Below are 13,502 nucleotides of genomic sequence, written 5' to 3'. Positions count from 1 at the left end.
TTATATGAAACCCAACAATAACATACTGCTAATCAGTCAATACTAGGTCAAGTATACTGCAATAGTGAAAGCATATCAATAAACCATGACAGAATCACTGGGTGTCAACTATAGATTAGTTGGGTGTAAATCTGCCTCTGGGTGGATTTGTAAGAGTGATGTAAGTGCCAATTCTACAGTAAATATAATCTGTCCGTTAGTGTGAGGGCAGTACATTGGTGGTAACGACTGAAAAGCATCTGATCAATACCCAGACTGTGAGCCATCATTATTTCCCTGACAGTGTGCAAATTACACAATAGGTAAAAACTTTAACTACATGTACATGTATCTCACTGCATAGTTTAAAAATTGTAGTGTCATCCATTCTTTTATTTTCACCATTTTGTCCATACCTGTATCTGTTAAATATTTTCTTAATTAACATGGAAAAGTTAAAAACTGTTTTTAAGTTAAAATTCCCAGTACGATAACACCCTCAGCAATGATACTTTAAATTAGGCTAACATTTGAAGTAAGAATGACAACATGTTTTTTTGACCATCATTTTTCCAGGCTTTTGGATCAAAGCCAGCAGCCTAATATCCTTCAGCAAGCCCAGGGTTATGGATAAACAAACCCACATGCTTATTCCTCAGTTCTCTTTAATATCACAGTGAGTCAAGTCTCTTAATTAGTTTTCAAACCTCACACCAAAGTGACACATTTCCCAAATAGCACATTTCCAAAGGGGCACCAAATCTAAACTCTTTTCATGTTGGTTCAAAATGTAGTCATCAACACAGAAATCACAGTAATTAACTGAGACAGCCATCATCTCTCACACTGCTAATGTTCTATAATCACATGCAAAAACAAACCATGCAATATGTCACATACAGTGTTATTTTATATGTTTATTTCTACTTACATGACTAAAAAGGTCACCCTGTCCCCAAACCCCATGTACCCCAAAGAGAGGGCCTTAATAAACTTTCTAATTAAAATGTAGCTGAACATAGACTTGAAAATAACAGCCACTGTATCAGCCCTGTCTAATATCAATCTATGTGCATCTCGCCAAACTAGTAAATGTTACTGGATATACCTTTTTTGTAGTCTGGGAAGACAGTAGCAATTTAGCTAAAGCTAAAGCTGCTCCGTGTTTTTCAGTGGGAGAGTGGTGGAGAGAGAAAGCCACACTTATTTGGTTTACCAAGACAGCTGCACTAAAGCCAAAACGTCACACATCATTGGGTATGTTTTTGATTCATCAAAGGCCTCAGAAATCAGTCTGCATCGCTACCAGCAGGAATAAATAATCCCTAACCCCTGCAGGCTGCCAAAACAATGGAACTATGCCCAGTCTTTCCCTCCCCTGAAACCTCAAGCCCCAATCTATAATATTGTCCTCAATATATAATAAATATGAAATTAGTTGTCAAAATCTCCCATTTAAAAAAACACTTCTATCCTTCAGTCATCAAAGAATGTGTGTTATTATGATCATAAGCACTGTAGCCTTAGAAAGGGAAACTGATCACCTGTGTAGCCAGAGTCAAATCTATGCATGTTGAATGAGCAAAGAATTTCATTATGGGTTCAGGTCCAAGTCTCCTGTGATAGTTACTATTGAATAGCTTGAACCACTGGAAAAAGTTATTCTATTTGGTACTGTATGTGCTCCACCTCTAATGGACTTCACCATAGGTTTACCCCCATTAGACTCTGTCTCAGCACCACAAGACATACAGTATCAATGCAGTCACCTCCTAATCAGGTTGTAGTGCAATGAATCTAGCACTCTTCAGTGAGAACAACAACAGCCTCCAGTGTTGTTATCAACATGGCTAAAATGATTGCAACCCTTTCTCAGCCTGGGTCGACTCCTGCCTAATGTCTCTTGCTCTGTCGAGAGTAACTGGAACAACAGTGGCAATTTTGCCAATTCGACCCACTCCCTGGCAGCACACGAGCCCATCAAGGGTACAGTAAGTGTCTGTCTCTCTTCCTTTTCCTTTTCTGGCCTAGTGGTCAAACGCCTCTCCCATCCTGTAGAGACATGATGATGACCACCAGCCTGTTGTTTCTCAGGATCTCTAAGGCCTTCAGCAGTCGTGGGGCCCATGAGTGCTGTTCATGGCAGCAATAGGCACGTCTGGCTGGGCCTTTCTCGCTAAAGGCATTGGTGACAGCCTGTTTGCCCACTGCTGGCATCAGAGTAGTTGTGGCCCCACCTACAACCCCAGCCCCATCCACATCATTTATACAGAATCAGCCCAGAGACTGTTTCTGTGACCCTTCTGCCTCTCTTTATTTCCAATTGAGGACATTTTTCAACTTGATATGAATTCCATGCTATTTATAACGACATTTGTATAATAGATAATATTGATCGAAATATACACACAATGTATATAAGTCAGAAATCAGAATTATATACTGTGCAATAATCAAACTGATATGCAATTCAGTGGATTGTGCTCCACTGTTATGCACTGCATAAAATGACAGCAACAGCGGTGTGTTTGACAACAGTGAGATATGGTCAAATTTAACTCCAAACGAGAATGAATCTTCGCACATCGCTGTGCTCTCGTCCACCCACAACCGTGTGGGAGAAATCCCATCTATTTATTTGCCCACAGTGATTTCAACTTTCTCAAGTAAGTGTGCCTACAACAATTATGGTATTGGAGCAGCTCCCCCCCATCACTTCTACATCTCAGCCACCCTTTCCTTAGGAGCCCTCCTGTCTTCACAACGGGACAGGGAAGTGGCGCATTGCTGCAATGCCTCAATCCCTGTGTCTCACTGCGCACTCACTCTCCGAGCACTTTTTCTGCACAGCCAAAATTCTGATCCCACCTCCCCTCCCTTCCCTTCCCTTCCCTTCCCCTCCCCTCAGCTAGATCGGACACAGGGGAGAGGATACAGAGATAGAGACCAACTGAGAATACACTCAATCTGCAACAGGCGACACAGGTTTTGTCTCCCTGCCATGGCAAAGCTGGCGTTACTTGTTACTAAGATAATATTATTAATATTATTATATTATAAATATTACTAATGCATGAAAATTGAGTACCATGAAAAATGTAATTGTGAAAACACATTAAACCTCATTCAAAATGGCAAAGTATGCTGAAAGATGACAAGTTTGAAGATATGTAATAGGTTCTTATAATCTATATTGGAACAGTACGTCTCACGTTTTCTAATACTAGCTGATTAAGGGTCTTTGAAGCCTGCTAGCTGTTCATCCTGAGAAACTGAGGTGAACTAAGCTTCAGTGTAGCTGGTTTACATTAACTTTTGTGCAAAAAAGGAACTTTGGAAGATCGACTTAATTTGACTTGATTAAAACTGCTGAAGCCTAAGAACACTGAATATTGTTTTTAATGACCTATAAATTTGCCTCTCCCTTAGTCTTAGTTATTTTTTGAAAATTCTTTATGGGTGTTTTAAAAAGCAACACTAAGTAAAACACCAGTTCCACAGCAGGAGCACTGCAGACAAATCAGCACTGGGTTCTCCAAGAAGTAGAATGGTAATTTCAAGACAACCACTGCTACACAACACAAAAAGGTAAAGGTTAAACGTTAGCAATTATTTTGTGTAACAAAATACATGACCATTGTTTATCTACAAGGCTCTCTACCAAAATACCGAAATTGACAATGTCAGCGAGGGACAGACATCAAAATAATTGAGAAATATGGTGATGTACACTACAAAGACATATCATATCATAATTATGAGAATAGTTCCATCTAATATGAAGTTATAGTGTAATAAAAGTAATGTGCTAATTTAATTCAATTAAATTTGAGTATCATTCTCCCATCACATCACTACTCATATGAAATGTTACAAAAATATCAACCATGACGTTAAAATGCATGAGCCCACAGTGGACACTGGGCCTAACCTACACAAAAACATTCATATTTTGCCACAAAAGTATTGCATATTTAACAAACAGTGTGCAGGCTTCTTGGGCTTTTCCCTCTTCAGTCTTGAAGGGCTTCTATTAAGTTCTACAAGCCACCAGATGTCACTGTGCTTCCTGCGATTGAAGCCCTAAAGCCTTCAATCTTTTTTTCAGCACAAATAAAAAGAAAGCCCCAAAAGTCTATAAGGCTTCATCCGCCCATCACTACAGCAAGGCATAATCCTGTCTGTATTGCTTAAGGACATGGTATTGGTCTGAGAAGGCAAATTATTACATGAAAGCCTAACCAGCCTCATAAAATAATTGTCATAATTTGACCATGCCATGGTCTTGAGTCAGGGATTTAGGAAATGAAAGCAGAATTGAGTATCTTATATCAACTGTCATAACATATTAACTTAGTAATTACTAACAGAGAGAGACACTGTATATCAGCATTTCCTCAAGCTCCCTCTCTAAACATGCAATTTACCACGTCTTATGTAAATGTAGCAACTGATAAAACTAGCGTTTTGAAGAATTTTAATTTGTTTGACCAGTGGCCACATTATTTTACCATGCAGGTACACAAATGCAGGCATATAAACTAACTGGTCCCCATGGTAACTGAGATGAACAGCCTTAGGCAAGATTGGAGGGATGTTATAGCAAATATAATAAATGCAGCACTTCTTTGCAAGTCTCTGTGCCAACTTGTTAACCAGGAAACCTTTAAAAAGCAAACAAGTAAAAATCGGAGCTGTCTGCTATGCAATGTGAGGTAACTCAAGAATTGGGTCATATTTGTTACAACAGTTAATTCAAGTTCTGTGCCCTCAGAAAGAGGTTCTTAAACTTCTGCTAAAAGGAAATCAACAAAAACACCTCAGGTAGGCTGTGTTTTCATTATTATTCAAACTAAGTGTCACAGACTGAACCCATATTAACTATGAACACACTCTAGGGTATATTTAATGGAGTGTCACCTGCAAATTGTGGTCTTTCAATAGGATTATATTCTTAAGGGTAAGAGAAATCAATGTAAAGCATGGTCTTTTTTGGTCTGGGAGAGAGAGAATGATCTATAGTGTCCATTTCTTTGGAGATTTAATCGTTTTCCCCTGTACACTGACAGTTTTATCACCCTCTATCAAGATCTGTCTGTCTGCTTTAAGAGGGAGTAAAGGATAAGCTTAGGGCTTATTGCTGAAAGGAGGACCAATCAACCATGATAGCAAACTCACATGCATAACATCTAATCAATTATCTTCTAGCACTCAAAAATGTTATTCAGAATGAATATCAAACCTCATCCATTTATGATGTGATGCCCGATTACTCAAAAGCTCAACAACTTGTGTTTTATAGCACTACCTCTCAAAAGCAACAGAAGCTGAAAATCTTTTTTGATCACCTTTAGGAACCAAACCAGAGCGAGCTAGGACGAGAGAGAGAGAGAGAGAGAGAGAGAGAGAGAGAGAGAGAGAGAGAGAGAGAGAGAGAGAGAGAGAGAGAGAGAGAGAGAGAGAGAGAGAGAAGCTCAGCAGGCATGCTATTGTGTATGCATTTTTACAAAACTGTCCCTGTGTGGGTGTAACTACATCTCCTAGAGATAGAGATAGCAAGACAAATGAGATTCCACTGGCTATAATCCAATATCTCCTGTTTTTGATATTGAATAATCAATTTAATAATCAAATTCAATCCCTTTCCCAGGCCAAGTCCCATGTAAGACTGAGAAAATATACGGAATTAGGGGTGCAACTAACAAGTATTTTCATTGTTGATTAATCTGTCGATAATTTTCTGAATTAGTTGTTTGGTCTTTAAAATGTCAGAGAATGGTAAAAAATGTTGATCACTCTTTCACAAAATAGTTTACTCAGCAGCCAATAGAGCCCCATTGTGAATCTGGAAATGTCCCCCAAAGTACCCCAAAGTTTTATGTTAGAAATTTAAAGTATAAGTCCCTAGCATATAGAAACTGCCAGATGCTAACTTGTATATGTTGGGCAATTAATATAGTTAGCATTATTAGCAACAAATAGCAAAATTGCTTATATGGACAATATTTTAGCAACTGCTTGGTCGAAATCCTAAGAGAGGGCTCTTGAACATCTTGGCCAAAGCATGTCTAGTGCACCAAAGAGAGCTTTTATTAAATCTTCTGGATGTTCAGAGAACCCAATGATACTAGTTGGCTGAGATGGTATGCGAAAGGATTCCACTGGGAGTAGTAGTAAAAGTGGAAATCCAGAGGACCACAGAATGTAGGCAGAGTAATCACTCGACAGAATTCACAGGGACAAAAAAATTCTACATGCACACAGTAAAAGACCTCAACTTTGGTGTAATAGAAATATGGGACTCCAGCGTAGGTGGCCCAAGCAGGGGTGGAGTTGAGAACAGGGAGGAAGTGAAGAGAGGACGAATCAGAGCTGCATGCACAGTCTTGGATACACCACAGAGTCCTGGTTGGAGCAGTGACAAGGGAAAGAGCCGGTCTGGGAACCTTTCCAACTGCCCAGTACAAGGCCAAGGGGAAGGAGAGCCACAGGCTTGTCCAGGAGGAAGTAAGGACATCAGTGGAGTAGAAGAGGTCCAGCAGAGCGGTCAGCATGAGGCAGCAGGGGGCCAAGACAAAGTAGGAGCAGACTGACGTGTCACATGGATTGATCTCTGGCAAGCTGTGCCTCAGCACATCAAGTTCTTGATTCATGCAGTGTACAAAGTCTTGCCTAGTCCATTTTGCCTAGCTCTTTCACTGGGGAAAAGCAGAATCCCCGGATTGCTTGCAATGCTCAGGCAAAGGGACATTAGAGCACATCCTCAGCTGCTGCCGAAAGACTCTTAGGCAGGACCAGTACACCTGGCTTCAAAAGCAGGTTCTGAAACCCACTGCAGAAACCATCAGCATGGGAATCAGCAACGGCAGACAAGCACGCCCCACCACCCAGTCAAATATTGTAAAGGCTGGAGAGTCCATCAGGAATCCTGGCGATAGCACAGGACTGGGAGCTTTGAGTTTCCAACACATCCCCCCAACCACCTTGAGGTCATCATCCTGGTCTCAGAGGCAACAAAGAACATCGTTATCATGGAGCTGACCATGCCGTAGACTGTCTGAAACAGGGCTGGAAGGCAAGGTATATGCCCATGGGGGTTGGCTGCAGAGGTTTTGCAAGGCAATCACTCTACAAAGCCTGTATAGAACAGGGCATCAGAGGAAAGGAGAGGACAAGAGCCATCAAGAACATCACAGTGGCAGCAGAGAAAGCCTTGAGATGTCTCTGGATTAGGAAATGAGGTTCATGGGAAGGAGCAAATGCCACCTAGTTGTGGTCTGATCCACCATGGCTGGGTCACCTGGGCGAGTGTGTCTGATGTTGAAAGACCCAGGTTACATCACTTATGATGTGTTCAGAAGCATGTATTTTATCAGTCAAATTAGTGCAAGAGGGAAATGGCATAAGAGAAATGATAACAGCAAACTGCACATGAAAAGGTTCTGAATGTTCCTAAGTGGGAGATCCACGTTGAACACAGTTGGTAAGTGTTCAAGTTACTTTCCAAGGCTCCAGAATGAGGAGAAAAAAGTGTTCCAAAAAAGTGCATGCTTAGTGTCACTTGGGCATCTTCTGTACTTATTGTGTCTATTGTCCTCCAAGGAGGCTGCTGCCGACAGGATGGCAGCTGGCTCTATGTGGTGGTTGCAGCTCTGTAAGTGTATGCTAGTTTTAGCTTGTGCATGGAGGCTACAGCCAGCCAGTTGATAGCTTCCTTTGTGCTGCAACCATCGGCCCAATAATGAAAGTCTGCTGCCACGTGGGCCTCTCATCTCCCGCCCGCGTCTTAATCCTTAACTGAGGCTGCACCCAGTGTATTGGTTGTTGTCCTTGTGCAATAGGCTCAATCTGTGCCCTGACAAGTTGGAGTCAGTAGAAGAAGGGCTTGGGCTGTTCCCACTTTGCAAATCGCATCGCATCTACGGGTGACAAGAGAAGCTTGGAACGGCGCTCCCGTCAACAGATGACAATAAGCTTCCACAAATTAGACAATCTGGCGAGTTGCCTAGTAATGCTCTGCCTGCCATTTTGTTGTCTGCAACACAGATCACTCTTGAACCGACAAAGAACTTATCAAAATTGGCCCACCCGGAGTTGAAATATGGCCACTTCCAGGTTAAATGGAAATTTAAATAAAAATGTTGTATTTTGAAAATGTCAGAAATGGATTCAGCATCCCTAATAACACCCAAAACCACTCCAATATTGTCCAAATCGGCCAAGCGGCTGATGCTAATTATGCTAATTGCACTTATTGCCCAACATATACAAGTTAGCGTACGGCAGTTTCTATATGCTCGGGATCCATACTTTACATTTTCAACATATAACTTTGGTGTCCTCAACATTTACAGGTTCATGTTTCTGGTAAACCCAAGGTCAGGTCCTCAAATGGCCTGTTTTGTCATCAACCCAAAGCTATTCAGTTCACTGCCATGAACCAGAAAATATTCACATTTGAAAAGCTGAAATCAGAATCATTTCTTCTAAAAAATTACTCAAATATAATGAATTAATTAATTATCAGAATAGTTGGCAATTAATCTAATAGTTGAAAACGAATTCATTAATCAACTAATTTTTCCATGTCTGCATCAAATAATAAAATATGTCCCCTGAGTACAAGAAAAATTATACGGTCTTAAAAATATATGACAATTAATCATATTAAATTCAATCAAATCATGTAACTATAAAATGTTAAGCATACACATGTTCACTAATTCAACTTACAGTTTTAGAGGCAGTAAAAATATACTGGATGACCATTTCTCTCTTTGTGTTGAGGTCCTTGTCTCTCAAAGGAGTCTTTTTTTCCTCACTCAAGTTCATGTCCTCCTGAAAAAAAAAAAAGAGATTTAGTTATTAATTTGTCATTGTGGCCAAAACAAGACAGTTTTAGTTAGCCACAAAAGATTGTGTTCTAAAATCTTCATTCACATCTTTACCTCTTAGTCACTGTGGCTGCCTTTGCATCAGATGTAAGTTTCATATGTCAAGCTACAATATTGTTTTTCTAAGGAAACTTTGATGATATTGTAAAATGACAAAAATAACATACCATCATCTTTTCAAACAGAGCCAAGATCTCTTTTTCTGAGGTGATCTTTGATGAAAGCTCCTCAAACTGATGTGAGGTGGATGATGAAGAAATGGACCAATCATTAGTATTGTGTTTAGAATGTGATAAGGGTGGCCGCTCCTTTTTACTACCCGGAATCCGAATACTGGCGAATCTGTCCAGCTGTGCAGGCAACAGAGAAATCACAATTAAAATAGGTTAAAGTATAGAATTTGCAGTGCCAAGTTGAGATACATAAAAGATAGGTTAGATTATAAACACATTCAAATGGTTATTACACAAAACAATAAGCCTATAAATGAGTTAGAAAAAAGATGTTATTAGTGTAAATAGTGTGGACAAAGCACACATTTGCTCTAAATATCACATAGTCATACTCAACAAAGACATTAGTTAGTGAGAAAAGCAGTATGTGCCCTGTGATGAGAATTAATCCAACGTCTTGCAATGAAGACCAATTTCATTCCAACTCAAAACAAGCAGAGCAGATGACTTTTAGTAAAGAAAGGTTAGATGCTGCAGATATTGAAAACCAAGAGAAGAGAAAGCACACCAATTTCTCAAGTCTTACCACATCATCTGTGATGTTTCTAAAGGGTAAGTGCTATAGGTGGGGAACAAAAAACAAATCAGGATACAAAAAGCAACTGCACCAAATATTATTAAAAGAGATCTGCCCTACAGCAACCTAAAGCAAATTATTGTGATACTATTCATGAACAGATATCTTTGATTGCTAAGCCTGCATTAGAGAAATTTAAAAAATTTAAAAGATTTGTGGTCATTTCTTGCAGCACTAGGAGAGAAAGATACAGAGTAGTCTGAAAGGACAAGGACAGTGAAATGTTGCTGTTGTTTTGTCTCTATTAAACACAACTTTAAATGTGTAAACCCAAGTGTCATGTTACTCGACATCAACGACACTAGTCATTTAAACAAAATGTGTTGCCTAAAAAGTGCTTCTCTAACAAGCCCTCTCTGCAAATTATAAAGAATCCACTCGTGCAGTGGAAAAGGAGATCAGTTGTTGGCCTGTTGTTATCTGTGCTTACCAGCTACCTCAGTGCCTGCCGAGCAAGTTTTGTCTGCTGAAGATTTCTTGGGAAGTTGCCATGTACTTGTGTGACAGAGTCAAAAATGCCCTAGGAATTATCATTGTGAGGAATAAAATGTCAACACATGAACAGACTACCTGAAATTTCAAAAATAACATAATGCTTAATGAAAAACTAACATAAGTTTCCCTCAAGCAACATAAAACCATACAGACCCTCAGAGAAATAAATCAATACCCACCAGTTAATTAATATAAAATTGAATAAATATGTCAGTCTGTCAATGAGCCATCCCTCTAACGAGTGCTCCAAGATTAACATAATTTTTTTGTTCAAAAAGTGCTAGAAAAGAAGCAGAGTTGACCTGAGAGAATCATAATAAAATGACCCACCATATCCCTACAGCAGGAATTCTTTTCACTGATGAGCTTGACAATTGGTCAAACTAATTGGACAGAGTTGTCCACCTTTTACCTCACATGCCCACATCTGAGGTGATATATTTGGAACACAACTAAGATAAACCCCAACAATAGTGATCTTAAATTTCAAATAGTTTTATGGATTTAGATACATGTTTCTTTTAAGAATACACTAACTTTCTGAACAGTATAAGAGCAAAATTGCAGAGATAAAAAACCTCTCAACAGTATGCCTCAACAGTTTGACTCCTACTTGTTATCCAGGTCCCTGCTATTCAGTCCTGCTAATGCAAAGTCTGGCGCAGGGACACCGTGAACAGTGTAATAAAATGCAACAGTGACTTAGTCATCCTGTTTAGGCCCTGCAGGATTAATGGTATGAAACACAAAATTGGCAATACATGAATAGACATTTAGCCAGCTCCTGTTCCTTTTCTTCAATTTCATAATTTATTGAATATGAAAGTGCACATTTTGCTGCCTGTGCCTAAGCAGCCATTTGCCCCAGCTGTTGCAGTCTTTCTCTCAAGTCTCTGCAATTATGTATGTCACTGCAGCGTGTTTGCAGACCCAGTATATGCTTTTTTCAATACGTAGGACATATTATGTAAGCTAAAACAAATACTCATTTAGTTTTGTTGTTGCATCTAAACAGCACCAAACAAGCACTGTACAAAGAAATCCACAGGTGGCTTTCCCAAGGTGAGTTAACCAGCAACAGTTTGTTTTTAGGATCTCACTATTGCAAATCCTTTGTTTTAATGAGCAAAACCGGACGGCCTGACAGCAGTAATTTGTAAATGTCAGTAAATTCATTTTAGTTTCTGCAATCACCCTGTTTATTTAATTAAACTCGGATAACATCTTTTTCAATTAACTGAGTAGTAACCCACCACTTGTACAGAAAACACTGATTTGTAAAACACTGCACAATCCTGTTGGAAATGCTTCACAGAAGTCAGGAAAAAGCAAAAATTAAAGAATCCAAAACCCAACTCAAACCAAGACAGCATACACAGATATCAGATTTTGAAAGAGTAATTCTTTAAACCTTTCATTAACAACAGTGCAAACACTTTTTATTCTATTTCATTTTAACTTCTTTAGGACCTATCACAAGGCAAACAGAATTCTACACAGGTCTCTCATCAACGAATTGTGCTGCGCCATCTTAATTACAGGTATTAAAAAAGCAAACTTTTAACAATATGCCAAGGCCTTTCAATTCATTCACTATTAGTTCGTTTTTAATGCATAAAAATGATTTTTCGTCTTATCTGTGGATTGATAATTAGTATTATTCAACAACAAAAAGAATGAATTGGCTTTGGTGAAAAAATAACTTGTCAGCCAATGTAAATCCTAATAAGATACATTTCATTAACTATTGACACTGCTCCCTTTCCCCCAACTAGGATTTCGTGTATAACCTCAGCCTCAATTTCAAATTTCAGCTCTAAATGACAGATATCCAGCTAAGAATACTAGTGTATTTTCTTTCTTCTCTTTTCTGTCTTTCAGGCTTATTTAGGTGTCCTTTTTGTTTTTTGGAACTTTTGATATGGTTTAAAATTAATAGAAGTTTCTCAATTATGATAAACTCGTTCAGTTACTCATTTGAGCACCAAAGTTCAATATTGTCCATTAACACTGAAATATGTCATATAGAAAAAAGTACCAACTTATTTTGAAGTCCTTCCTATCTGTTTTTTAACCCTATACTTAAAAAGGAAAAATAAATAAATAAATAAATCACAGAAAGTATCTCAGAAGAACATTAACATATTGCATTACAATGTCTTCTGTTCCATTTCTTTCTTAAAAAAAAAGCCACCACAGATACAGTGGCCTTTAACGGCAAATCTACTTTCTACCAATTACAGTAAATACTGTGGTATTGCACTGCCACCTATTGAAAAGACAGTTGCTGTTCACCATGATAAATATTTACAATGTTTTTCAGTCATTTGTTATAATAATAGATATATGTTGAATAGACTGACCATCTGATGAGAGAGAGGGACTAAAGGTGTCAAGACTAAGCTGTACATCACAGGTACATGTATGCATCCTTTAGAAGGAATAAGAGTAACAAGATGTTCTTTGGTTGTGTATTTCTGAAGTTCACAGAACAAAATCGTGAGGAGAGCATTTTTTAGAAATTCAAGGCTCTCTGGGAGGCATAATGTCCTCAGTGCAATTTGCTGCTTTTTGGTTAGTATATTAAAAGGAGAACCAGAACAAAAACACCTTTGTTGGCTGGGTGAAAATGTGTAGTTCAGCTTAAGCAGGGATACTTTGCTTTTTGCTCCTGAAAACAACTTTGAGAAAGTTCAGCCAAGTGTAAGTAAACAGCATGAAAAGTAATCTCAGTATTTTTTCTTAGTGAAAAAAACACTTCCTATGCTTTTCACAGTAAAATCGTGTATTGTTTTCATTTTGAAGTAGCCACAATCAAGGCCATGAGTGTGTGGAACTTGCAGTATTTCAGCGACAATTAATTAGGTTTTAAATAGGTTAGAATTTTGACGAAATAATCTCAAACAAGGTCCACTTACTAGATTTTCCCAGGGCTCATATTAGGTCATACATGGGATGTAATATATGGATTAGGATGGTCTTTGGCAAACTGTGAATCGCCTCACCTCACCTCTACTAAAATACTATTTATAAATTCCTATTATGGGGTTTTATGCATTTCTGCTGAATCTGTCAAGAGATATTAAATTAGCGGATGTTTTGTGGAAATCCATATTCCAGTCAGTCAGTCAATAAGGCACAGTCAGACACGGTCATAGGATGCACCAACTCTGTTGTCAGGGACAAAAAAAACGACAAATGGCCATCACAAGTTACCACAGATCCCAAAGTGATTCTTTCATATTGCTTAATATGGTAGTCAATCTGAATGGTTTAACGAAGGTTAACCAACCTGACTTTGCAACCCTGCTTTCAAACAGCACT

At 38.7% G+C, this 13,502-nt stretch overlaps 1 protein-coding gene across 4 annotated transcripts in view; it reads right to left on the bottom strand.

Moving 5' to 3' along the window:
- LOC127351086 (protein diaphanous homolog 3-like) overlaps window positions 1–13,502 on the bottom strand; it is a 154,225-nt gene that overhangs the window by 139,086 nt on the left and 1,637 nt on the right. For 3 of the 4 annotated variants that reach the window (XM_051378256.1, XM_051378259.1, XM_051378258.1), the window contains exons 2-4: window positions 9,633–9,665; window positions 9,041–9,223; window positions 8,713–8,817 (exon numbers count right to left, since the gene is read on the bottom strand). In XM_051378256.1, the coding sequence (XP_051234216.1) occupies window positions 8,713–8,817; window positions 9,041–9,223; window positions 9,633–9,665 (321 nt within the window). The remainder of the gene's footprint in view (window positions 1–8,712; window positions 8,818–9,040; window positions 9,224–9,632; window positions 9,666–13,502) is intronic. The other variant, XM_051378257.1, reaches the window with a different exon arrangement.

The sequence above is a fragment of the Dicentrarchus labrax genome, unplaced genomic scaffold (assembly GCF_905237075.1).
Source record: "Dicentrarchus labrax unplaced genomic scaffold, dlabrax2021, whole genome shotgun sequence".
NCBI classification, from domain to species: domain Eukaryota; kingdom Metazoa; phylum Chordata; class Actinopteri; family Moronidae; genus Dicentrarchus; species Dicentrarchus labrax.
The sequence above is the reverse complement of the archived record's forward strand: the minus strand, read 5'-3'. Positions and strand labels throughout refer to the sequence as shown.